Below are 26,796 nucleotides of genomic sequence, written 5' to 3' on the forward strand. Positions count from 1 at the left end.
CAGGCCAGCGAAATCAATAAGCAGCCAGTAGCAAGCTGCCCATCTATCCTGTGGCTCTCATCCAACTAGACACTCAGGTCTCAGAGAGAGATGAGCGATAGCACGAAGGTTTGCCGTACATCATTCCAGATGCCTCGGCATGATAGAGAGGACCCCTCGTATTTTCTCACCAAGGGGAACACATCGGTTTGCACACATGTTCACTCAGCTGCAAGGAGGAGGAGGAGGCCACACACACATACACACACAGTCATATTTTGTAAAAATACCTGTCACACTGGATATCTAACTCTACAGATTTATGGCGATCATATTTTAAAGTGCAGGGTCAAATACTTTTCACATTAACACATGCAACAGCCGGCATAAACACCAGTGGTTTAAGACCAGTGGCAGTGCCTGTTTTAGCTCCGTTTAGGCTTGTCAGGAAATGATTAGCAACATATTAGGGAGATTAATTATCCCTAAAAAAATTTGTTAACAAAAACTTTCCATGTTTCCACAAATGCAGATTGTTTCCATAAGCTCTAGCTGAAATGTTAGACGGGTGAATTATGTCTTCTCAGCTGGTAACAGGTGATCATTTATACAGTATTTTCCAGTCACTTTAATCCCATTTGGGAATTGGGGTTAATGTTAGTAGGGTTAATTTTATACATTTGACAAGTTACATTTTTATGCTACAGATAAATATTTTATTGAAGATATGCACATGTTTTGCATGCATGTGTGTGCTTTACTCACTGATGCAGCTCACTTGCTTTGTGTGGTAAAGGGGGGGGGGGGGGTTTCACTCCTTTTTTTTTTTTTTATAAATCTCCCTCTGTACTCAGTTATAAAGGGTAATACAGAGAGAGATAATGATAAAAGAAGAGCGCTGATTGAGAGAAGAGGGGGAGGACAAGCGAGAAGAGAAAGACTAATGATGTGCTAGTAGCTGAGCTGTCCAACACACAGCTGGGCCCAGTCTGACAGACCTTAGGATTTACCAGGACACGTCACACTGAAACATAGATTGCACACTAAGGCATGCCATTGTCAGGAAATGCTACACTGCATTTTATAACGCAAGATAAATGCTTTCACTCCGGCACGCATCGGACGCATTTGACATTTAAAATTAATGCCTCTCGAGGCTAGGATTTTCTTTTTATGGGAGACTGATGAGAAAAATATTTACCTAGTTGTGTTTTCATAGAGCCCCAAAGGACTCTTTAATGTGTTTTATTTTATCTCCAGTTGGTCCCGCACACAATAAAACCTTCTTTGGAAACCCCATGTAACGGCATTCATTCATACACAGCTGCGTTTGATTCAGCTTGCCGTGCATATCACAGACTTTGTGCTGTTTCTCGCGTAGCAGGCCAGTTGAAGCTGCACTAACCCAGCAAGCCCTGTGTGTAGGGCAGCATGAATCAAATGCTTACATATAAAAGTATAATGCTCTACTTTTACCAACCATGATGCTCTGACTAAACCCTGCCTTGATCCCTCTTGTGTTGTGTTTGTCTCAGACTGGGTCAAACTATCTTAGATTTTTTTTCTTTTCCTTTTCAGTTCTACTTTAGGAGCGCTTGATTCTGTGTTTGCCCAGACAGGTTGTTGAATTGCTTTCTCTGCACCATCATTTTCTCTATGAGCCTGTGAAAATCAAGTGCACCTTAAGTAATGCAGAAGACAAACAAAACTGCTATTTTGACTCCTGCCTGGTGCAGACTGGATCAAAATAAATAAAATCCTTGTCAAATACATAAAGGAGAGATTGATTTACATTGCTGGGCACAATAAAAATGACTCGATATGCTCTAACTGTGCTCACACACAGTAAATCAAACACTCCTTAGGTATTTGTTTTGTGTATGTCTGTGGGGGGGCTCTCCATCCCACAAAGTTGTCTCTTCTTTTGTAACATTGGTTGCTCTGATGTTTTTTTTTAGCCACTGAGTGGATTTAAAATACTAAACCGCTATTCAGTAGTTTGTGCAATTTTCAACACATCTCTTTCTAGGATGGACAGTAAATTTATGATAATATGTGGTGCAGTCAACACACATTTGACTCATCCTAGTGTTGAAAATGGCACTCCATTTAAAGAGTGAGGAGCCCTTGATGGGCATCCATTGCGGATCTGTAATCCGTGCAGCGAGTGAGCACTTTGTACAAGGAGAGAGCAATTTTATGGCATGAAAAGCACCTTGTATGTACCAAAAATATCCATGCATGTGTGTGTGTGTGTATGCTCGCACACACGACTTCGGGTGTGTCTGCGTACATTCACGCGCGCAACACTCAAACACACACACTCAAAGCTGACGTGTGTGTGTTTTACGTTCTCTATATTGGGTTGTTATTGTTTCGTGGCAGTGTTGGGTGCTGCTGCGCAGAGAGTGGAGGCTGAGGAGGAGGAGGAGGGGGAGGTGCTGGATAGACACAGATGTCTGTTGGCCCTGGCAGCGCTGCGACACGCCAAGTGGTTCCAGGTCGGCACCCACTCACTTCCTGTCTTCGTGCCCGATGCTTATTGTAGCCTGACGACTCACCCAGAGAGAATAGTCAGATAGAACTATACTGCCTGTTATGCACACCCAGGGAGTGTAAATGTACTGATTTTACTAAAATAGTAAAATTGAATGTGTATGTTAGAACAAATGCAAATGCACTAATGTTTTCTTTTGTCCTCTAATTTGCATTTTCAGTTTGCAGGATGTTGTTTTGCAACATCATGGCAAAAAAAGCCACTTTATACATACCTGCTCCAAAAGTTTAGTGTAGAGCTGGAAAAGGGTGAGATTAAAAGTTTTTTGTAAAAAAGTATCGTAGGGCTACAAAAGCAATGGTTGATACTTGTTTTTCTTTTTGGCAATTATGTGAACCTGCCTGCTCCGTACAACATGTCAGTGCTTCCCTTCAATTCTCCTTCCATACCCCTTCCCATCTATCTCCCGACTCATTTACCTTATTGGCAAAAAGAAAGAAGAGGAAACAAAAGAAAATAGTGGTAGCCTGTGTATATTCTAGAGACAAACACAAAACACAAAGAAAAAATAATAATAATGAGAAATAATAATTAACATATATGTTCAGTAAACTAATTCAACATCTTTCGCGACACAGAGTTTTAGAAAGATCCAGTCACTTCCTTTTGACTGTGGCTTTGTGATTTTCTGCAGGCGGTAGTCTGTATGTGTTTGAACAAATACCACTGCTCCTATACTCAGTTTGTTCCCTTTTCTCCTCTCCTTTAATCTTCCTCTTTGCCTCCCTCTGTCTTTCCCTTCCACCATCTCAGGCTCGAGTGAATGGACTCAAGTCCTGCGTTATCGTTCTCAGGATATTAAGGGATATGTGCAATAGACATCCCATCTGGGAACCTCTGAAGGGATGGGTGAGTGTTGTGCTCGCCTTGTTGCTCCTGTGTTCAATTACTTATCATCTGTAAATCACGTGTTTTATGCTAAAAACTAGGCAATGTATATAAATGAAACAGGTTACAAATGGAGCTACTTGTGTAGATGGTTTAAATACACTCACTGGATACTTTAATAAGTACACCTTGCTAATGCCAGGTTGGACCCCCTTTTTCATTCAGAACTGATTTAAGTCTTCATGGCAAGGTGCTGGAAACATTTCTCAGAGATATCAGTGCATACTGTATGACAGCGTATTGGGGTCACATAAAGAAAAAAATGTTAGTGTTCATTTTGAGAATAAAGTTGAAATAATATTTTGAGAAAAAAGTCAAAATGCAGCGATTAAAGCTGTTGTTTGAAGTCAAAGAACTGCCACAGCTGCTACACCCTCTACAATTATGCCCTTTGTAGATACGCTATTGACATTGCACTTCACACTCAGTCTTAGTGACATGAAAACTGTTTCTCTTTTAGCACATAAGCACAATGTGGTGATAAATGTTGAAACGATGGTGCAGAAAGCTACATCTAGTCAGAAGGAAAAACTGGGGGATAAAGTTGTTTCACAAATTCATCTACGTGAGGCATTTTGTAACGCTTATATCAGCCCTAGCAGTTGTTTCACTTAAATCTCTACATTTTGACAATAACAATATTTTGAGTTTAATCTGGAAATTTTGACTTTATTCTCCACATTAACAATAATATTTTTGTTTCTTAATGTGACCTTCATGCTCCTTCATAATACATCACACAATAGCAGCAGATTTGTCGGCCACACTTTTTTCTTATGTTCTGTGGTCTAATTTTTGGAGATCCCATACAAACTATAGCCTCAGTTTTCTGTTCTTACCTAACAAGGGTGGCATCGGGTTCCTGCGGCTGGAGCCCATCTGCTCCAAAATTCAGAGTGTTGTGCATTCAGAGACACTTTTGTGCATGTCTCAGTTGTAAAAATTGGTTATTTTGCATTCCCTTTCTATCAGCTTAAAGCAGTCCGACCATTCTCCTCTGACATCAACAAGCCCAGCCAAGCCCATTTCTTTAAAGTTTACAGATGGTTGTGTGGAGAAACCCCAGTAGATCATCATTTTCTGAAATACTTAGACCAGTCCGTCTAGCATCACCAACCATGCCACATTCACAATCACCTAAATCAACCTTCTTCCCCATGCTCAGTTTGAACTCGATCAGGTCTTCCTGACCACGTCTACATGCCGAATGCACTGAGTTGCCATGTAACTAATTCGAAATTTCTGTTGAACGGGTGTACGTAGCAGCAAAGTGGTCAGTGAATGTACCTTTTAATGACATATCACCCACATTTCTCTATTATTGCATGCTTATCTGTTTTTATGTCAACTTTTTTCACAGCCCTTGGAGCTTATCTGTGAGAAAGCCATTGCCACCTGCAACAGACCCCTTGGGGCAGGAGAAGCGCTGCGCAGAGTCATGGAGTGTCTGGCCTCAGGCATACTGCTCCCAGGTACTTGGTGTGGTGTATTCATGAAGGAATTTGGCTACATTCACACTGCAGGCGAAAGCGCATCAAATCGCTTTGAGCGTTCACACTAGAGCGCGTTTGCTGTCGCATTTTATTTGTAGTGTGAACGAGCATACAAAAAAATCGGATTTGATCAAAAAATTGGAGTTGAACGTAGCCTTAGTGACTGCAAAGATTTGAGTAGATGAGGATGTATTTTCATACAGTTTTCTGGCATTTCTTACCAGGAGAGCTAAATAAAGTTCTTAATGTGGGTAGATGAGGAGATATATCACAGCTCTGCTTGACACATTTTTGAGCAGTTTTTAAGAGAGGTCGAGACATTATAAATGACCCAGCAGAGCACAGCTGTCTGAGGCAGGTCATCATTATTATTATGGAAGCATCTTAATTAGAGCTAGCTTAATGGCTTCTTTGCAAAGTGTTCTGCATCACTGGGTAAAATTGTCTTTGAATAAAGCTAATTTACTTTGGATCAAAAACCAGTGTTCTCCTCTCGGACTGGTGCTTTTCAAGTGCCTACTTTGAAGGACTGAAAGGAGCTATTTAAAAGTGGAAGAGTGGAAGTTTAACAAACTGCAAATAAAAAATAACCCATTTTAATTCAAAGGGAAATGTATGCCACACTAGTAGGAGAATGTTTATTTACCTACAAGATGTTTTTCTCCATTCATTTTAATTCTCAAGATTTTCACTGTCTCTTTTAAAGTCAAGCCCAATTAAATGCTGCTGAGCTGCACCGTCGGCACAGAAAGTGACAATGACTGACTTAGCATGTCTGTGTGTCACTTCCCCCAGGAGGCCCAGGTTTACACGACCCGTGTGAGAAAGAGCCAACAAACACACTCGCCAGCATGACTGACCAGCAGGCTGAGGACATTACCTTCAGTGCACAGGTACACACGTACAATGTAGTTTAACTATGGCATTGCTATCACCCAGTGCTTCTTGCCCTGAGCTGGCAGTGTGTGGGAATCACTCAGCAATATGCCCATTAGCAAGACAGGAAGACCTCATTGCTGCCCCAACCACTCATTCTGCGAGCACACACACACACACACACACTTACATTCAGTCACCAGAAAGAGCTGTGTGGTGCCGCATTTTAATGATTGGTGTGGGAAGCTATTGCCATTGCAAGCCATAAATCCATCTCTGACACCTCGAGGACAGTATTTATGCGCGTGTGGTATTTGTGTGTGTGTGTGCGTGTGCCGTCATATCCTTTGACACACACACTTGAGCGAGCAGGGCAGCCTCTGAGCCTCGTGGCTTAGTGAATCTTGCCGTCCATTTCCTTTTGAAGGCAGCCTGGACGAGGCTGGAATGTCAATGGGGATAATTGCATTGGAGCAGATACAAGAGCAGATAGGAGAGAGGGAGCTGTTCTGTCAATGAGCTGCACCAGGTGTCATTAATATCTGAGACACTCTACCCCCCTAATAGATTTATATTAGCAGAGTCTCTATGTGCCATTTGGTTATCTGTTTGTGTAGAATAGGGATGCATGTAAGACACTGAGCATGATAAGTTAACATAAAGACAAATGAGTCATTATGGTTGAATTTGGGTACAGTTTTGGTGCTTTGTGGTGCAAGATAAGAAAGTGTTTTGAGTTTTTTTTTTTTTTAAATTGTATATTTAGAAGTTTGCCCATGCATTATCCAGCTTTATACTCCTATGTATTGCAGATTCACTTAAGTACAAAATGTCCATTGTTGTTTAAGTTAATTTGTGTTGTGACAAATTAACTTAAAGAACTGTTGTTACTCCTCATCGGAACAGTTCTTCTGTCTCAGATATTCAGGATATAGCAAACAGCACAGACAGTGAGTTATCACAGAGTAAAGAGTGAAGGAGCTTCTTACATGTGTTTATCGACTCTAGGCTATACATAAGTTAAACATTGTAGGATATTTTGACTCTCTTTACTTAGACTTAAAGAGTACCGTATTTCCCGGACTACAAAGCGCACCTGAATATTAGCCGCACAAGCTAAAATCAGGGGAAAATCCTGTTTTGTACATACATTAGCCGCACCTGACCAAAAGCCGCAGGTGTTTCAATGTTGACTTATCATATGTAAGAGAATATGCACAAAGGGAATTGTCAGGAAAGAGATGGCTGTTTGGAGACATCACTTTTATTAATATTTTGAAAAACAAGTTATGGGTACATATTTGCACATGTAGTACATAACAATAACCTACAGCACACCAGAACAATAGATTCGGACTACCTTTTAGGCTCAGGTGCAGTGACACAGCTTTAACAAGAAGAAAAGTCAGTCATTCACCACCATCTTTCTCTTCTTCCTACGCACTAAAACCACCAAAGTCCTCTTCTCCAGTGTCGGATACAAACAGGCTCAGGATGGCTTCGTCATCCACTCTTCTTCTCTCCTTCGTTGTCACTTTCAAAACCAAAGAAATCCTCGTTGTCAGTGTCAGAGTCGAACACCCTCAGAAGGGCCATGGCGGTGTCCTCCTCTCCATCATGCAGCAGTCCAGCCCTTCAAAATCCGTTGGTGATCGTGGATGTTTTCACACTTTTCCACGCTGTCAGAATCCACCGGTAGAGTTGGGCATAACTTGCTTTTTGGGCATAACTTGCAAGTTTATCGCCGCTCATCATCCACGACTCCCGCTGAACGCGTAGCGCTACTTTGAAGTTTGTTTTTCGCGCTACTTCGTACGGCACTACGTTGCCTGGCGGACGGACATGTGACTAACATACCACTCTTGAACCCCGATCCTTCCGCCAGGCAACGTAGTGCCGTACAACAGCGGAACAAACAAAACAAATCGTCTTACGATATGACAAAAATCACGGACAATCCATAGAAAAGCCGCACCTGACTAAAAGCCGCAGGGTTCAAAGCTTGTGCAAAAAGTAGCGGCTTATAGCCCGACATTTACGGTAACTCCACCAGTTGCATCCTTTTTAATGTTTTATACTGTTTTTAAAATAATTTAATAATGTTTTATAATGCTAGTAAACATCTTGAATACTGCACGCTGTGCCTCTGTTGACATCAAATCTGTCTTGGTTCAAATGCGTTTCTCAGCTTTCATCATCTTTCTTTTTGTGTATGGTGCGTGATTTGTGTTCAACAGCATGCTCTCAGGCTCATGGCGTTCGGACAGATCTACAAGGTGTTAGAGATGGAGCCTCTTCCCTCAAATAAACCATCGCAGAAATATCCGTGGTCTGATAAAGAAGGTGTGTACCTTTTTTTATTCCCCATTGCTGCTCTGCCTGCCCGTCCAGTTCTAGATCAGACAAGGCCTTGGCTGTCTTCTCACACTTGTCATGACCTTTCTGGGTGGATTATGTGTTTTCTATGCACTTCTGTAGCACTGCCAGCATCATCAGAAAGGCTGACATATTAATCATAATAAAACTAGCTTCAGTGATGTAGGTATGTTATATACATTTTTTTCTCAGTTTTTTTATTGACCCTGTCTCCAGTGCCACACTAAGGATTTTAGCTTTAGTGAAATTGCTTTAGGTTGTGCATGCTTTCTGCAGGAAAAAGAGAGACTCACAGAAATCTCATAAGATCTTGAGCTGGCACATAGCCAAAGTGACTTTCGTGGAAAATCGAAAATCAGCCTTTTGAAATTTTGATGCTGACATGGAAAAAGCATTTATGGATTAAGGTGCACGTAGGGCACGATCTGGTATGTCTTCCTCATTGTTTGACTGTTTGCTGGTCTGCCTGTCGGCTCTGTTTATCTTCTCTGTGTTCATCCGTCCTGTGCTTGTTCTCTTGTATCGTTTGTTCTCTGTGACATTGCCTTTGTGTGTTTTTGTCATACACAATTGCCACATGTGTAAGTCGACATAAACATCTCTTGTATTTAGTGATTGATTAGTAATTCTCTCTGTGTTTATCTGTGTCTCTTGATTTTAGGGTTAGGTTTGAAGAGGCCATATGATGATGGAGCAATGGATGACAAGGACCTCATCAAGAAGATGAAGAGGAATCTAAGAAAAGGTACAAGGAGGAAGACAAATCTAATATTGTAGTCTGCTTGTTATATTTTAAAGCCTAACAGTGTATATGATTCAAAGTATGTTATATTAGAAAATGTTCTTTCATCATTCGATTTTCATGATTTTATCTACTGAGAAGCTTCGCTTATCTTCACCTTGTCTCTCTTTTATTGCTCCCTTCCTCTCTTTTTCATTCCTCTGAGACACATCGATGCTATTGATTGTTAACATTTTAGTAGGCCACCCAACCATTCCTAGTATTTTCTTTGTACAAGGAGAAGAGGAACCATAGCTAATCGAGGCAAAGAGGGATTTCTATATATTGGCAAAAAGGAGGAAAGTGATTAAAGGCACCTTTATTCCTCATAAAAAAAACTTGGCAGAATACTGAAAAACATTACAAATTACCCTGATTTTTCTCTACTCTGTCCAATTTCAGCTTTTATAACTTTTGCATTACAGTTTTTAAATGTACCCTGACTTTATGTCTTACTATTATTCTCTCTTACCTGTTTTTGGCCTTAGTCCTGGACAGTAAAGCCATAGACTCCAACCAACCAATGAACGCCCTGATGCGGCTGAACCAGATCCGGCCAGGGCTGCAGTACCGCCTGCTGTCCCAGTCAGGGCCGGTTCATGCTCCAGTCTTCACCATGTCTGTGGACCTAGATGGAACAGTTTACGAAGCCTCTGGATCCTCTAAGAAGACTGCAAAGCTTCACGTTGCAGTCAAGGTAAGCTTGATTTCTGTGTTTGATTACATTTGTGTCTTTATGTTTTTTAAACATGGTTGGTTAGAAATGTAGCCTCACAGCAAGAAGGTTCTGAGTTCAACTTGCTGGCTGCTGTCTTTCTCTTTAGCAGTTGCATGGCCACAGGTGTGAATGTGAGTGTGGGGGATGTCTATATCTCTATATGTTAACCCTGTGGCAGACTGGCATTGTGTCTAAGGTGCAGCCCTCCTCCCACCACATGACAGCTGGAATAGGCTCCACTAGGATAAAAATGGATGGATAAAATAACATATAGAGAACAGTAAAAATAGTCTTAATAATTTCTAATGCCTCTCGCGGTTGCTGTGACTTAATGTCTGACATAAGCATTCACTTGGACTCAAGGATGAACTGGCTAAAGGTCACTGTGACCTCAAAATTGCCACTCAACAACACCTTTGCCATTATTCAGTGCCATAACTGAGGAGCAGAAGATTTAGATGGTGAACACATTTTACATTTGATCAAATGCTGAAATAGTGACACTAATTTTTGGGGACCACCTATTCAAGTCTTCAGGCCACATGCCATATGAGTCTGGACGAGCACGGATTTAAACTCCAACTTGACAGGTTGGCAGTAGCCTGAGGCCTCAAGGTGGTAATTTCAGTTGGCTCCCTGAAAAATTTCATAAGTTCCAGCTGACGCCAAACCTGTATGGCTACAAATATGTTTTTGCCTACCTATACCTGCTGATGTGTTTGTGTGTGCGAGGAAAGTTGGAGGTGGGCAAATCCATGTAATCCCAAAGTGGTTGTGAACAAAGAGGCTCTCCAGAGCACCGAGCTGGGATAATCCGCTGTCCGCTCCATTCCCATAAAAGGCTCTTTCTCCCCACCTCTCCTTCTTTTCTGTTCTCCTTCTTGCTCACTTCCTTTCTCTCATGTGCTCATCTTTTGATCTCTCTTTCTCGCCTTCAGTTTCTTTACCTCCTGCTCTCTCACATATACTCTTACTATAGGGGCTGGTTGAGCAGCTGTGACACAATCAACGTCCTTCCCTCCCTTCTTCTCTCCCTGTCTGTGTGCTGCTGTCTTGTCAAGGACTTACATTAAAGTGATATGATACTCAAATCAGCTAACCATTGTACAGCTGAGCCATTAATACTGCAGTATTCCTGCCTCAAGAAGAGATATTGGTTGAAATAGATTCTCAGCATGCTTCTTTAATTCAATCTTTTTTGCCTGATTACACTAATGCAGTCTTCTCAGAATGAAGTGATCTGACGTAAAGGAACATAAGTGAGTTCATCAGAAATCATGTTCATATTGCAAAAGCAATGTAAGATTGTTTGATTAGTCACTTTAAAGGTTTTATTTTTTATTTCGTTGCTTTAATGCATATTAGCCCTTTTAGGTGTCTTTGCCTGCCTTTTTCCTTCCTTTCCTACCTTTATTTTTACTTCCTTGCCTTCGATCTCAAGGTTCTCCAGGCAATGGGCTACCCGACTGGATTTGACTCAGACCTGGACCCCATGAGTTCAGACGAGAAGTCGGACAGTGAGGGGAAGAGCGAGACCTCCTCGCACACTAGCAATAACCCAACACACTCCTCGGACAGTTCCAACACGCTTGAGGTAGGGAATGAGAAGTGTGTGTCAACAAATGAAAGCACACGCTTAGTTCAAATGCTTTTTTTTTAATCTGGTAAAATTTGATTTGAGCTACTGAAGCATAATAGGAGGTCAGTGTGGTTTAACATGAAACGCACCTAAATCACTGACATTTTCATACCATGCGTCATCTCCCATGTTAACTGTCATATTTGTTATTTTATAAATAAATGAACCCACTTTTAAATTAAGTTACTTTAATACCTTTTCACTCTCCAGGTGCGAACTCAGGGTCCCATACTGACAGCGAGTGGAAAGAATCCTGTCATGGAGCTAAACGAGAAGAGAAGAGGCCTCAAATATGAGCTCATCTCTGAGAGTGGAGGCAGCCACGACAAACGCTTTGTTATGGAGGTGAGAGAAAAATGTTTTTGTTACGGATCTTGTCAAAAGCAAAAGTTTAAAAAAAGAAGTTGCCTTTGAACATTGCCTGCTTTTTCAGTCCTTTTCAGTCAGTCCAGTTTTATAAATCCATATATAGTTATATCTATATATATGCACTAGCCTTATGGCATATGGGTTGTCTGCTCAACCCAGTAAGGAATGCCGGTGTCCCAGGTCAGGCTGTGTTAAAAAAATGTGCTCATACCAAATATTGGCATTCATCTTGTTAGATTTGTAAAAATTCAGTTTTTACCATATATATTATATTTCTATTTGTGTTTGCACATTTCAATAAATCAGTGCACTTATTTCCTATCAAAATACATGTATAAAGAAATGAGGTCTCAAGCCTTGTGCACAGTATTGTACACAACCAGAAACAGGCTCATCACCCGGCAGAGTCAGTGGGGTGGTTTGTTTTCCGACATGCCTGGTTGCTCCATCGCTCTGCTGATTGATTAGCAGGCCTGCTTGACAGCAGGGCATCCTTAAACAAGCCGTCCTGTTCAGCAAGACTCGCTGACTGACTCACTGAGGACTTCAAAAAACGTTGCCTTTGGCCCACATTGTGTGATTTTTAGCTCTAACAGATTTGTACTATAAAAGGTGTGAATACCCATAGAAAGACCTACATCAATAAAATAAGAGAGAATTAATTGTTTATAAATCACTACAGGTCTAAAATGTAGTATGTTTCTTTTGTTTTTCCCTAAGCATAAAACACATTTCTGTGAATATTTGTGTGCATGTTAGGTGGAGGTCGACGGGCAGAAATTTCGTGGGGCAGGCCCCAACAAAAAGGTAGCAAAGGCCAGCGCTGCCCTAGCAGCTCTGGAAAAACTCTTCTCTGGTCCCAACGCAGCTGCAAACAAGAAGAAGAAGATATTGCCTCAAGTAAGGAGAGACACACTTATGCAGCACAACCCTGACACAGAAGTCCCCAATTAACTCTGTAGCATGTGCATTTACACTGAAACAACAATAAACTATTAAACCAGTCTTTCTGTCCTATTTTGCATTACTGTTATACTCTTTCTGATCAAAAAGCAGTTGGAGAGTTTGCCCAATGTGTCCCTCTATCAGTAATCAATAACACTTTGTTTAGACTGATTTAACAAGTTTAACAGATCAGTACTTTTATGAGATCACCCCTCTTCCGCTTATGTTGTCAATAACGCTATTTCCCATATAGATCTGTAAAAAATGAGACCCAAGTGCATTAGAACATTGTCAGTGTTACATGCATGTTTGATTTGATATGTTCTTGCAGTGCCGCTGCATTCATGTGGTTCAAACACACATTTTTCCAGCTTTATGGCCAGCTTCTGATCTTGGCATTGTGATTGTTAATATGTGTACTCTGTGCCTGTGTTCAGACCAAAGGAGCCCTGGCAGCAGCAGCAGCAGCCTCAGCAGTAGCAGCTCAGGTTGCCAGAGGAAGAGGAAGAGCGGCCCTAGCAAGAGGAGCCTTCGTCAGTGCAGCTGCACCTGGATATGTCACTCCAGGTAGTGAAGGGATTTTGTGTCTTGTTATGTGACAAAAGAAAAAGTCACCAGTTTGCAACGCTGTAAATGTTGCATTTGTTGTTTTTAGATATAAATCAATAATACACAGCTAGCACAGTTAACCACTTAACATTTTGCATCATAATCTTCATTTTTCTTCTTCGAAAAATGCACATCAAATTATACTGGACATGGTTTTTAACTCAAATCTCTGTTCCCAAGCTTGCCGATATCCCATTTTACCACTGTACAGAATTTCTTGGCTAAACTGTATTTTATATTATATTTTTTATTTGACATGACAGTTTCTGCAGATCTGGCATTTTCTTTTTTTCTTGGCCTTAAAATTCTGACATTTTCCTCTGCTTTAGGCCGCTTACTTATTTTCCTGTGGTTAAAAAAACCCATGCATTTCCCTGTAGCTGTATTGCAAAATATCACAAATACCCTACAGTCACCTATAGAAAAGGGGATAGCAGTAATTTGTTGAGAGCAGATAAACTGTGTAGCATAAAAACCACTGCAAGATTTATCTTCATTATGCTTGAGGAGTACAGCATCTACTTAGGTCTCATACTTTAAACCCATAGCTGTCTGCTAGAATCTGCTAGAAAGTGGCCAAAATAGTCATCTGAAGTTACACAAAAGCTGAAACGTGTGTTAGTTTTGGATTTAACAAGTGCAGAATTGAATTAGACCTTGTAACCTCTTTCCCAACAGGCTTTGGGACACCGTATGGCTACAGCCCTGCTGCAGCAGCTGCTCCTGCGTACGGTACGTGCCTCTTCGCGTCCACTCCTCATCAGCTCAAGCCTCCTTTTTCCACCTGTAACCTCCCTCCATCTCTCGCTCTCTCACTCTCTCTTTTTCTCTCTCTCGCTCTCTCTCTCTCTCTCTCTAGCCATTTGTGGGTAAATTAATGAATCTTCAGTAGGTTTACACTTACAGCCCTTGTCCTCGACTGCTTTTTATATCCATTGCTTCTCTTTTCGCAAAATGATTTTAAAATCTTGACCCCCTTTAAGATCCAAGTTTTAGCGTTAAACATTTAATCTCTTTGTTGTCTTTCTACAATCAGATCTGTGCTTTGGCTAATTGTCCACTCAGTCCGTATGTGTTAATCTGCCTGTTGCCTCTTACACTCTCATCTCTTATTGTTGGACTGCTGCTCTATCAGCACAGAGTGCTGTCGTCTGTTTCCGGCTTTCATCTAAAATCATCCAAAAAACAATCCTGATTGTGTTTATATCAACACATCTTCCGGCATTGCCTTCAAATAGTTTAAATGCAAAAGAGTAGAAAAAAAAAATATTTGAATAGTTACCTTGTTTCTTGACTTTTATTAACCTTTTATTAACCTGGGCCTTTTCGTAGAGCCATCATCCGCATTTCTGTTTAGATTAGCAGAAGGAATAGAACGAGTTCCAATTTTTTTTCCCAGTACTTTTAAGATACACACCAGCTTTCCATCAGTAGGACTGCTGCTACACTGTTTTCTTGTTCTCAGGACATAATATATACTTGACCTTCAATAGCATAGGTATTGGCGAAAAACCCACTCCATACACATATTTACCTTAACAGAGCGAGTCCTGTGCAGTGGGACTTTACATGTAGTACTAGGAGGCCTCGTCGTCCATCTTACAGCCTAGTTTGAAAGGGTCTTATGTGCTAGAAGAAACTACCTTGAGGGCCCCAGGCAGATTTGTAACAACCCCCTGAGAACCCAACATCCCTGAAAATGAAATCCACCTCAGTTATACAGTATGTTTATGAAAGCTGGAACCCAGTGTTAGTTCTCAGGCAGTTTCAACTGGGTTTTTTTACATGTTAGTGCAACACCTTTCCTTGCTAAAATAGTCTGCCTTCGCTGGCGTTTTCAAATAGTTATTTACCAAAACAATACATCAGTAGCTGGCCTCATACTAAGCAACTGAAAAACAGTAGTGCATAACTAGGCTATTAAATGCCCTGCATGTTCTGTGGAAGCATATAAATTGCTTCGTACTGTGTGCACCTTTGACCCGTTACTCATCCGAACATGTCACGTATCTGGCTTGTATAACTAGTCCTGACCTTGAACTTACTCTGCACCTTCCCACAAGTAAGTAGGAAGTTCAGTGGAGATTAAAAATATGCATTGAACTAGATAAAAAATATAGACACGAAATGTTTCATCCACACAATTTGCAACAGCACAACATTTGATATCTCTCTTTAGTGTTTTGGTCTCTATCTCTGCACGTGTATTCTTGGACCCTGAAAAAAAATAGCTCTGCAAGAATAACAGGTAAAAAAATAAAAAGCAACTTTTGGCTGCTCACTTATTCGCAGGGGGTCGCCACAGCAGGTAGCTCTGCGTGTTTGATTTGGCAGATTTTTACGCCGGATGACCTTCCTGACGCAACCCCAAAGTCACTTGTGTCTCCTCGCTGTTCAAAAATATTTCCCTTCTAACAGGCCTTGATGCAGCCTGATAGTGTAGCTCCACTCAATCTAAGGCCACACTTACTTTAGGCTATCTATCTTCTGATTATTCCATAAGCTGTTAGATTTATTACTACAGTGTCAGTTACGGAACAATGCGAGCACCAGCTTCTGTTTCATTACCTATTTTTCAGGTGATTCTTTCTCTTTATTTTACCCCTTCATTCCTAATTTTAAAGCCTTGATCATCATTATTAACATTACCAGTGTACACACTAGTGTTATTGTTGCGATCAAGAGCAATTATCGGATTAGTCACACTGATTAAACCTTTTTTTTTTTTTATTCTAGTGCAACCTGGCATAATTATTACTGCCTTTACGATCTAGAAAAAAATCTAGGAAAATCCCGTCTGATTGTCTAAAGGCCCTGCTGGTCACCATATTCCAAATCATAATAAATAACGGGATTGTGAAATCAACGCTTTTAAATTGACTCAAATAGACTGAAATTAACAGAATTGTACAAAATTAAACTTTAGCTTTTCTTTTTAACTCCCGCTTTGTCTTCTGTGGTAAACCACTAATAAAGGCTGTCACCTCGTGTGCATACATTCCTGCTTTTTCTCACGCAGTTACACTTCTACCTCTGGGAACCTGCTTGTCTAGTGTGACGGGTGTTTGATGGACATGCTCTTAGCATAGTGAGCATTGGTTATTTGTTCCCCAGAACTCATGCAGAGCTATGCTCTTCTCATGTCTCCCCTCTAGGTTTGCCCAAGAGAATGCTTCTGTTGCCTGTCATGAAAGTGCCCGCCTACCCCGTCCCCCACTACCACTTCTTTTAGCATAAGAGACACGCCATACCAAAATGCACCTAGGTTTTCTGTAGAAGGGAGACAGTTTTTTTTCTTGTTCTTTTTTACAGTATGACGAAGGGGAAAGGATTAAGGACTTGAGCTGAAGATTTGTAAAAGTGCTTTTTTGCTTATTTTATATTGTTTTTGGTTCCAAAAACTTTTATGAATATTAGAAACCCTGCAGGTTTTAAGTTCTTAAGATATAAAAACATTTAAAAACTTGAAGGATTTGTACTGTGAATTGTTACCTCATTCTTTGAGTCTAAATAGTAATATATCTACCGATATATATATATATATATATATATATATATATATATATATATATATATATATATATATATATATATATATATATATATATATTAGCCTTTTGTTATTTTGTTCTTTCCTTGCTAAAGACGATGATATCCTTTGCAATATGACACACACATCACACATATTCTGTGTACAAAGAAAATAATGTGAGTGGTGTGAAAGATGTATAGGAACAAATCATCAATGCTGCAAAATAAAGTTTATCTTCAATAAAAGCTGAACAGCTCCTGTTGTATATCTCATTTAAAGGCTTTCAGCTACGAAGGAACTTAATAGAGTAGCGCCTTCCTCTTTGGTTCTGTTTGGACTGGATTTGTACTTATGTCACCTAACGTAGACAGATTTACCTATCCTTTTTCAAACCTGCAAATAGTACTATAAAACCTACACTATTAAACCTATAAATAGTACTAGTACTGTTAATATTCCAAGCTCATGCATTTGCAAATATTGAATTTCAGTACCTCGTCACCTCTCAATTCATCTCTTTGACCTTCAGCTTAAAGATTACTCAGAGAAAAAGACAAAGACGACATGATGAATTTAGAACGCCCTAGTTAGATCCTCCATCTTGCATTCAGCTGCACGATCTCATTACTGCATGTGGAATTAATATTCGGCAGGTTTCCCGCAGCTCTCAGAGTTAGCGCCTACAGTATTGCATTTGTTGTAATGTGAGCTAACGGCAGTCTTTTGCAACAGAAGAATACTGACATTGCTTAAAAGGACCTCACTAGCATAAATCATCCTACAAATAATAAACTTAATATGTTCTGCACAGACATTTAAATCAGTGTTTTTCATCTTTGCCTGACATTCGAGTTGTAGCTCCGTGAATCATACTTCACCGTCAGCATTTTCATGTTGTTGTTTCATAATTTTCAGTGTCATTGTCAGTATGGTTTGTTGTGTTTGCTCATTTTTTTCCCTCGATGCTAAGCACCAGCACCAATAATACCACTAAAACCTGGGCTTAAAACTATCCTCTATAAGATGATTGTAAAGAAAAAAACAGTCTTTATAAATAATAACTAAGAGGAAAATGGCTCAATGTAAATAGAGTGCAGTGAAGGTGAAACTCAAGCTTATTCCATCAACACACCAGTCAAAGAGTGCCAATCGAGACAGAGTTCTGCCCGTGGCCCTTCAACCACGTCTTGGTCATCCAACCAGCAAGTGATAACCACACCCCCCTTCGAGGACGTCTCCATGGTTACGGCTATGAGGCGCAGCCATTGGATGAGAGGACCCAATGTCTTGTCCAATGGTTGGTTGAGCTCCTCTGAGTTGTTATAAAGCCCTTAAATAATCTCTGTCCTTCTGAGACGTTAACTTCAATCTTACACGATTGAACACTATTACCACTTCTTCCATTTTGTGTTTGTTTTTTTCTCTTATTCTTTTTGTTCAGGTTGATATTATTTCAATGCATAAAGACCCAAAGATCCATAGAGAATATTTACTGGTTTTGATATTTAGGGAAATATGTTTTATGGCTTTGTTGCACTTTAAGTTAGTTAGTTTAACATAAAGATTGTAAGCAGGGGGAACAGCTAGCTAAGCTAAGCTCAGGAGCTCGCATTGTAGAAATGTGGCTGAAATTAAAGCAGCAGAAACTAAATTATCATGATTTTTAGTGTCTTACTCTGCACCTTTACAGGACATGGGCATAGAATCCCCAGGGGTGTCCAATTATATCTGCCACCTGGACACCAGCAGACAACCCTTTGAGTCTGGTTGCAGGGTGGTGCCACCAAGGATCAGACTTGTTCTTGGACTGTGCAGCCTGAATTAAAAACTTGGGTTCTTTGTTGTGTTCCCCCAGCCTTTCCTCACCAGTTTTTGCAGTGTAATAAGGCACATTGTCTTTCTGTCCTAACACGATGGTCCGACCCAGTGAGACAGACCTTTAACTAGACACTTCTTTTAATGTTCTGACTGGAAAATGTACATTTCTTCTAAAGCAACCAGTTTTCTTCTGAAAAATCAGCTCCACAGCCACGAGAGGTATTACAGATCCTAATAACACAATTTAGCGCAGTGTGTTAAATAAACTAAAAGTGTAACTATTAGTCTTCCTGGCGCCCCTAGATCCTATTTTTGTCCTATTTTTGGACAGAGAGAGGCTCGCTGTTTCCCCCTGTTACTAGTATTTTTGCTAAACTAAGTGTCCTTTGGATGCATCTTCATATTCATTAGACAAGCGGCATTGATCTTCTCATCTTCTTATCTTCCAAAAAAGCCATTAAGAATATTTCCCAAAGTGTTTTGACTATTGCTTTAATTTAATATACAGGACATTTCTACACACATTTCTACATTCTGCGCTATTTTAAATACACTCATATAGTTAATATACTTATATACCACTTTAAAAAAGTGTTTTAAAAAAGTGTACTAATTAATCAATCTTCCTTTTTCTCTGATCTTCGTCACTGCAGGTGGTCTATTTATTGACAATCCTTTCTACCAGCCGCGCACCATCGCTCCTTTTATCATTCATCTGGGTCCACAGGATCTCTTCTCTGACTTCTAGAGGCAGCACATTGTTGGAGGCGCTCTTCACACTTACCTGGCTGCACACATGCCCATCTGTTTCTCCGTCTAATGCGGGCTGCCTTTGAATCCCAGCTGATGGATTCACACATTCAGAACGGTTTCAGTTTGATCAGTCTACTGACGAAACTTTCCTCCTGAGAAAAAAAGAAAAGGCAGAAACTATCTGAACCATCGACCGAGAGGCACAAAGCACCTCTTTCTGTTTCCTCGTCTCTTCACCCAGATCATCTCCTCAGAGGAGAGCGACTTTACAACAAGCAATACTCGGATTTTACGAGAAACGTTCAGCTGTGACTGTGCAGGGCTGGGCTGGTCTTTCTTATAGCAATACACCTGAACTCCTCTCTTTGAGCTTACTTACTTACTTGAGAAGATGTGAATGTCCAACAAAGTTTTACCCAACACAGCATTGCAATAGCTTATTTTGATTGTATATTCAATGTATGTGTGCGTGTGGCTATAATATAACACATATATACACACACACATATATGTATGGTGTATTTCTATAACAATGTGTTGACAATATTAGTATATGATGATGTATTTATGTAAATACTCTATAAAATATAACTATTGTTGTTATAAATTATTTTAGAATTATAAAGTGTAATGTAACTGTAATATCACAGTATAGCTTTCTTCCAATTTTATATACACTGAGCAATTGAAGCTAGTTCTAGGAGAGGCAATATTATCTTTGGTATTCCTATAACCTGTGCTGTTAGAATAATAATGCTTCCTTCTTTCCTTCCTTCCTACTTTTCCTCTATCTTTGATGTCTTTCTGAGCCTTTCTGAGCACGCTCTCTGCTGCCCGAGGTTTGTTTACACTGCCCGGACCAGAGGTGCTCGCTACTGAACACACTTATAACCACACACTGACACACAGACAAACGCACACTATTCCTGTCAGAAAGCACATTTTCTATAGTCTCATTGCTGGCAGGGAATACTGTTGTTACAGTATGTGTATGCTTGGATGTACACGCTCCTCCCTCTTCCATTAATGGACACACCACCACCTCGGCACAGATCACACATCAGCTCCGTCCCGCAAGCCTTATAGGGACCAAAAGCACAGCTCACTGGCACTTCACTGTTTCTTCTTTCTGCAGACACACACATTCACACACATTGTTTCCTCCAGCTCTCTGTGGCTGTTCTCTGCTGAATGGAAGTGATGCTGCTGGTAGCGAAAACACATGAGCATCTTACAGGTTGGGAAAGATACAATACAAATTAATATTTGGGACAGTTTTTTCACAGAAATGTGATTTGGGTCATCAGGAGTTTGGACTGAGAATGCAGTTTAATCATCGTTGTACATGAACGTAGTTATCAGTGTCAAAGCTGTCTTTGGCCTCATGTTACCTTACCTGAAAATAATTTAAGTATCAGATTCGCATTTGGTGTTCAGCTCAGTTGTATAAGGGAAGAAAAAGTTCAATCTGTGGATATGGTCATAGCCATGTGTCTCTAAATATTGAGGCTAAGATGACCAGGTCAATGACCACAAACTTTTGACATAATTGTACAGTAAAGGAAGGCAAATTAGCTTTTCATGTCATCCTAAAATTTTGAGTAGTTGATTGTGTAGTACTACTGTTATAGCACAATTTATGTCATAAAATTACTGGCAGTTTAGGTAACTGTAAATTCTAAAGCAGTCCATTCAGATTCTGTTTGGATTTGATTTTGCGGCATCAAATGAAGCACAATCCCTCCAGATCAGCTGATATCAGTGCCAGCCCACGTCTGCTGGTTATACACAGCCAAGTGGTTAATCTCATGTAAACTTCACTGTTTGAGGCTGTAGTCACTCAGACCTAGAGACTGGTAAATGACCCCGTGGCTTATGGTTGCTTTGGTTGCAGATGAACCTATCCCCTTTTTCAGTTTGCGTGACACTTACTTCATGTTCACTACCGCTTGGACAGCAGTCGGTTGAGTGCTTGCGGACAAATCTGCTTCTGCACGCAAATTATAGGCAACCTGTCAGTGACGAATTACAAGGAGGTTTTCAGTACGTCACTCTGTCTGTGATCGATTTCACCGGGCGGTGGCCGTCAACCATTCACTCAATACACACGTTTCCCTGTCTATGGAAGGTTGCCTGTCTCTAGGCTTGTGTGGCTTGTGCACCTCTGCAGGCCACTTTGCAAACCACTTTCACCCCCAAACCACATTTCATCCCGTATCTGACTTAATTAGTGTGTATGTGATCAATATGTTCGATAGTTTAAGACTTGTCATTGATGGCTGATCTGTACAAGGGATCTTGCCCACAACACAAAATGTAAATCGCCGTTGCTGTGCATGATGTTTGGGGGGGTTTTTTTGTTTCTCACATGGTTTTGAAGATTTTTTTATCGCTGTTCTTTCTTATTTTTAACCTTTAGTAGAGAGAAGATGTCAGTCAGCAGAAGCTACAAAATGTGCATCAAAAACCTTTGATTCTCCTCACATTCGCCTTGATCTGGGCGCAAGTTTGATCTCCTGTGTTTCTGCTGGCTTTGATTCAACAAAAAAAAGACATCTGAGAAAAAGCCGATAGACACAGCATGACTCTAAAGTCAGCGTTTCTAAACAATAAGCCGAATTAGAGTGAGATTTTGCGACATTACTACGCTGAAAATGAAAAGAACTTGACAATTTTTGCAAGGATGGTGATAATTGTCGTGCGACTGAGAGGTCGAGTAGCAAAATGGAGGCTGTTGTGTACTTCCTGTTCCCATAATGTGTCTATAATCTCTAATATACGGTTATTAAATCTTCAATCTTTCATTTACAGTTGTTTGAAATCCTAATGACAGCCTGGCTTTACAAGAGTAAATATTACTGCTCTGACATGGAGCACAATTAAGTTAAGATGTCTCACACAAACTAGATCTCGATTTATTAATTGGCTGTGGGTCTTTGCTGTGAATGACTGTTTCTTTCTTTTCAATCTTTTTATAGTGGTTTTCCATTAAAGAAGAGAGCCGCTCTTGTTTGATCTCTAAAAGTGTAGAATAAAGTTTAGAGCAGGCTTTGCTCTTACTTTTCATTTACATGGGGAATTCACGTGGAGGTGAATAACTTTGAGGTTAGCTGTGTGGAAACAGACCTCTATCAGCTGAGAATTTCTTCTAAAATGCCCTCCTCCCTGCCCTGCCTTCAGCTCCCCCTCTCTGCCCCTTTCTCACTCTCCAGATGGTCCACATTAATAAGGCAGACAGTCATACCTCAGTGAGCAACCTTTTCATTTCCCCTCAGACTGTACAGACACATTGGAGGAGTCACCCTGACTACTGACCCAGTCCTTTTAGTCTGTTGGCCGGACAACCGTATTCAGACGAAGGGTGGCGAGGTTGAGAGCACAGAGAAAGCGGGTCAGTCTAAACCTGGCACAGGCAGCTTAGCGGGAATGTGCAGGCAGTGGCTCCTCCAGTCAGCAGTATTTTTTATTTATTGGGGAGCTGCTGTCTCCTAAATGATACCACCATATCTAAAAGCATATTTTTTTCTTAGTAATCTAGTAAGGAGATGAGAAATCTGCTTGATGTTTCAGCTGAGAAAATATACTCCAAGTATCCAAGTTGTTTGGGGATTTAAAAGAAATTACCAAGAGAGAGAGAAAAATAAGAAGAAAGAGGAAAGAATTCAAAATATAGTTAAATATAGTATATTGAGAGACTGAAGGGAGGCTGACTGATGAACTGACTAGATATCTTCCGCTTTTATTAGGTCAGTGACAAAACCAGCCGTACTCCACCAAAGTGTCTCAGAATAGAAAATATTGCAGTGATGTGTTTTTTCTGGAAACACTTATGAGCGGCTTGAAAAGAAATGCCAGTGTGAATAATGTTTTAGAACATACTGGTTGTCTTTTCTGGATTCCAGTCCCACTGATGGATGTCATTCCTACTCTAGTAGTCCCCAAGATCACTATAAACGAGTAAACAGCGGCACACAGATACATCCCTGTTATTCTGCATCTACACTGCCTCTGGTGGGCGTTCAACAAAAACTACACCTGTAAATCTAAAAAGCACAAAAGACGCACGAGCAATACACTCACGCATTGTACTCAGGGCTACCTGACACGCACGTGTATGCAACAAGACAAACACACACAGAAGCACACATGTACTCAAATGTGTAAATATTTCAGCTTTTACCGACAATAACAGCCAAGCGCACTGAGTCGACATGACACTCTTTGCTCCATGGATTGAGTATTTGTGAACTATGTGAGTCACACAAGTGGTTGGACCTTGTTTGTACATTAGGATATGAGCCATGTATAGCTGAGAAAACACACCCACACCTGCTCTATTTATTAGTGCTTTATACTAGGCTGTCTGTAGCACTGTACATACATTGCTTTTTTGTTGAAATGGCAGTTACCTGTGTGATAAATTAAGCTATCAGAAGAAAAGAAGAAAGAGTGTTGTCTCCAAAAAGTGGCAACACATGCAGGAGATTTGAGTGTTTAAATTCTGCGATAGGTTCAATGGTTTAAGAGATCGGAGAGATTTTGCTCCCCGTTTATATCTGGAGATATAGCCATGTTTCCCAAAGGCCCCTCTTCTCCTCCTGCCAGATCAAAAAGGAAAATGCATGAATGCCTTTGGAAAACAAGGAGGGGTTTTTTTCCCTACACGATGGGATTCATCTACACACCAAAGACTACGAAGCCTTTGCTTCACAAATCTGATCATCCTGCAGTCTCAGAAGTGAGAGATGTGATCTGTCTAGACAGTTATGAAATGTCAGGAAAGAAGGGGGAAAAAGAATGCTCTCCTGTGTGTAAATCTGAAAGAAAACCTGTCTTGCTCACTCTTGCATTAGCACAGAAAGTTGGGGTTTAAATCTGGGGATCATGCTAAATTTGTCTGGAAGCAACGAGAGAAGTGCCGTAGGAAGACCCGGAAAGTCCATCCGCAAGTGATTCTGAAACTCTGCAGCGCTGCAGAAATAGATCCTGGATTATGTTTCCACTGCTTAGGCACAGACTAACTGCAGAACAGATCATTTTCTCTGGGTGTGTGCGTTTATGTCAGAGGGTGGGGCGATGGGGTATGTATTAACACACCCACATGCAGACGCATGCATACACACATACATATACAGCACTGCAGTCACATCAAGCATGTTGTTGCATACTTCCTGGTCATAATTCATGGATTGTTCACGTCCATCGTCCTCCTGATAAATGATCGAAGTCTTTTGGTTGGGAATGTACACAGTCGTTATGGTGATTGTAGAGTAGAATGTATTTACTCGTATAAAGAGTAAACTTGTTTTTTGTAGAGAAGCATATATACAGAATATATATGGATAAATACATATATATACATCTATATATCTTTTGAACTACTTGTGTGTAAGGGTTGTTTTGGGTGCATCTACCCTGTTAGGATTCATATTTCTTTTTCCCCTTTTTTTAATTTTTAATAATGATGTTTTGGCAAAAATAGCATCTCATGAGTGATGATTGTTTTCTTTTTCCTGTAAATATCTTCCTTTTTTTTGTCTTTGACCAAAAGGGGAATAAAATACACCGTTTTATGATGCTGCCTATGAATTGATGAAGTGATATCTGCTCACAGAATCTATTTGTTCCATTAAATGATCAAAGTCAAAGGAGCTTGCAAAGAAAAGCGTCTGGACTTCTTTAAGTTGCTTGAAGACGTTTCACCTCTCATCCGAGAAGCTTCTTCAGTTCTAAGGTCAAATGGTGGAGAGTCCCAGATATAAATATGATATGTATTTCAGACCCAGCAACACAGACAGAAACTGGTTCACCCGAAAGACAAAACTCCAAAACACAAACTTAACAATGTGGTGTATGCTGTACAGTGCAGCGAGGAATGCTCAGACCTCTACATTGGAGAGACCAAACAGCCACTTCACAAGCGCATGGCACAACACAGAAGAGCCACCTCCACAGGACAAGACTCAGCAGTCCATCTGCATCTTAAGGATAAAGGACACTCTTTCGAGGATGCCAATGTTCACATTTTGGACAGAGAGGACAGATGGCTTGAAAGAGGAGTGAAAGAAGCCATCTATGTCCACTGTGAGCGACCATCTTTGAACAGAGGCGGGGGCCATCTATAATCCAGTTTTGAGATCCCTTCCCAGACGCCTTAACGCCCACTCACATCCTGGGCCATCTGACCTCAGGAATTCGCATGATAAGGTGGGGCCAGGTTTCACAATGAACACACCCGAAACTCTGGCTGATTGGGACCCACGCCCAGTTTCCCACCTTGGCTCAGGCGATTAGAGGATCATCAGGGGGTCCTTTTGTCCCTCTGTGGGGGGTCACTCCCACTAGGTTTATATCTGGGACTCTCCACCATTTGACCTTAGAACTGAAGAAGCTTCTCGGATGAGAGGTGAAACGTCTTCAAGCAACTTAAAGAAGTCCAGACGCTTTTCTTTGCAAGCTCCTTTGACTACGATGACCTGGATGACTGAGAACCTTCACAGACATTAAATGATCAAAGTTACATTTTGTGAAACTCTACAAGGTTCTGCTTAACAGAGGCCACTGATAAAGAATGACGAGCGTGATTTGAATTCGCTGTATAGTTTGTTTAATTAGTAGCAGCATTAACATCAGTGATGATCTGTGGTTGTCACTGTTCTTGACATACAGTAACCAATGCTTGATGAACTGAAAATAAAACTGAGAAAGTGCTAAAATCAATATCTGAGTATCTTTTTTTTTAATTGTCTCACACTGATGCCTATCAAAAGGGTCTGACCATAAAATAGATCTAGATTTTTATCTAAAATACATTACTGTGCAATAGTCTTGAAACAACATCATTTATTTGTATTTTGTTATGAACATGGGAAATGTGTACATCAGGGATGTCATACAGATTTTACATGGTGGGCCACGTACAGCTCACTTTGTTTCTACGTGGGACGGACCAGTGAACATTTCTGTCAGTGTTTAATCCCTGAGATGTCTGAATATAAGGTAAAGAAGTTCAACTGTATTTTTTAGTTTTCCTACATAATAATTGTAAGAAATGTCTAAAATTACAGAAAAAAACATTTTACTGAAATTCCTATAGAAGATCATTAAACAAACTGGGACTTTACTATCATTTAATTGCTTATCTGTTATTTAATTACTAGGTCTTTATCAATAGAAGCTGCAAACCAATTTAAAATTTGATATTGGACGTTGGCTGCCTTATGTTTCATTCTCTGTCAAGATGATCCCACACTGCTTCAATATTGTTGAGGTCCAGGCTCTGGAGAGGCCAATCTATTACTGATAGTTTCTATCCAGGTATGCTTTTTATTGTCTGTGTGTTTAGGATCATTGTCATGCTGAAAAATGAAAGCAGTTTCAAGTCAGATGCTTTAAAGATGGAGGATCTTTATGTTTTTTTATGTCACGCCATAATGTCAGACTCAAGGTTATGGACAATAATT

The 26,796-nt window shown here is 40.4% G+C and overlaps 1 protein-coding gene across 2 annotated transcripts in view; it reads left to right on the forward strand.

Moving 5' to 3' along the window:
* Nucleotides 1-16,786, forward strand: part of strbp (spermatid perinuclear RNA binding protein) — a 101,528-nt gene extending 84,742 nt beyond the window's left edge. For both annotated transcript variants that reach the window (XM_080875887.1, XM_080875886.1), the window contains exons 7-19: nucleotides 2,365-2,480; nucleotides 3,290-3,385; nucleotides 4,785-4,896; nucleotides 5,713-5,810; nucleotides 8,031-8,136; nucleotides 8,831-8,914; nucleotides 9,439-9,647; nucleotides 11,110-11,262; nucleotides 11,518-11,652; nucleotides 12,436-12,576; nucleotides 13,059-13,188; nucleotides 13,909-13,962; nucleotides 16,386-16,786. In XM_080875887.1, the coding sequence (XP_080732013.1) occupies nucleotides 2,365-2,480; nucleotides 3,290-3,385; nucleotides 4,785-4,896; nucleotides 5,713-5,810; nucleotides 8,031-8,136; nucleotides 8,831-8,914; nucleotides 9,439-9,647; nucleotides 11,110-11,262; nucleotides 11,518-11,652; nucleotides 12,436-12,576; nucleotides 13,059-13,188; nucleotides 13,909-13,962; nucleotides 16,386-16,462 (1,511 nt within the window). In that variant the 3' untranslated portion in view covers nucleotides 16,463-16,786. The remainder of the gene's footprint in view (nucleotides 1-2,364; nucleotides 2,481-3,289; nucleotides 3,386-4,784; nucleotides 4,897-5,712; nucleotides 5,811-8,030; nucleotides 8,137-8,830; nucleotides 8,915-9,438; nucleotides 9,648-11,109; nucleotides 11,263-11,517; nucleotides 11,653-12,435; nucleotides 12,577-13,058; nucleotides 13,189-13,908; nucleotides 13,963-16,385) is intronic.
* The last annotated feature ends 10,010 nt before the right edge of the window (nucleotides 16,787-26,796 follow it).

This window comes from Rhamphochromis sp. 'chilingali' (assembly GCF_963969265.1).
Source record: "Rhamphochromis sp. 'chilingali' genome assembly, chromosome: 2".
Lineage (NCBI taxonomy): Eukaryota > Metazoa > Chordata > Actinopteri > Cichliformes > Cichlidae > Rhamphochromis > Rhamphochromis sp. 'chilingali'.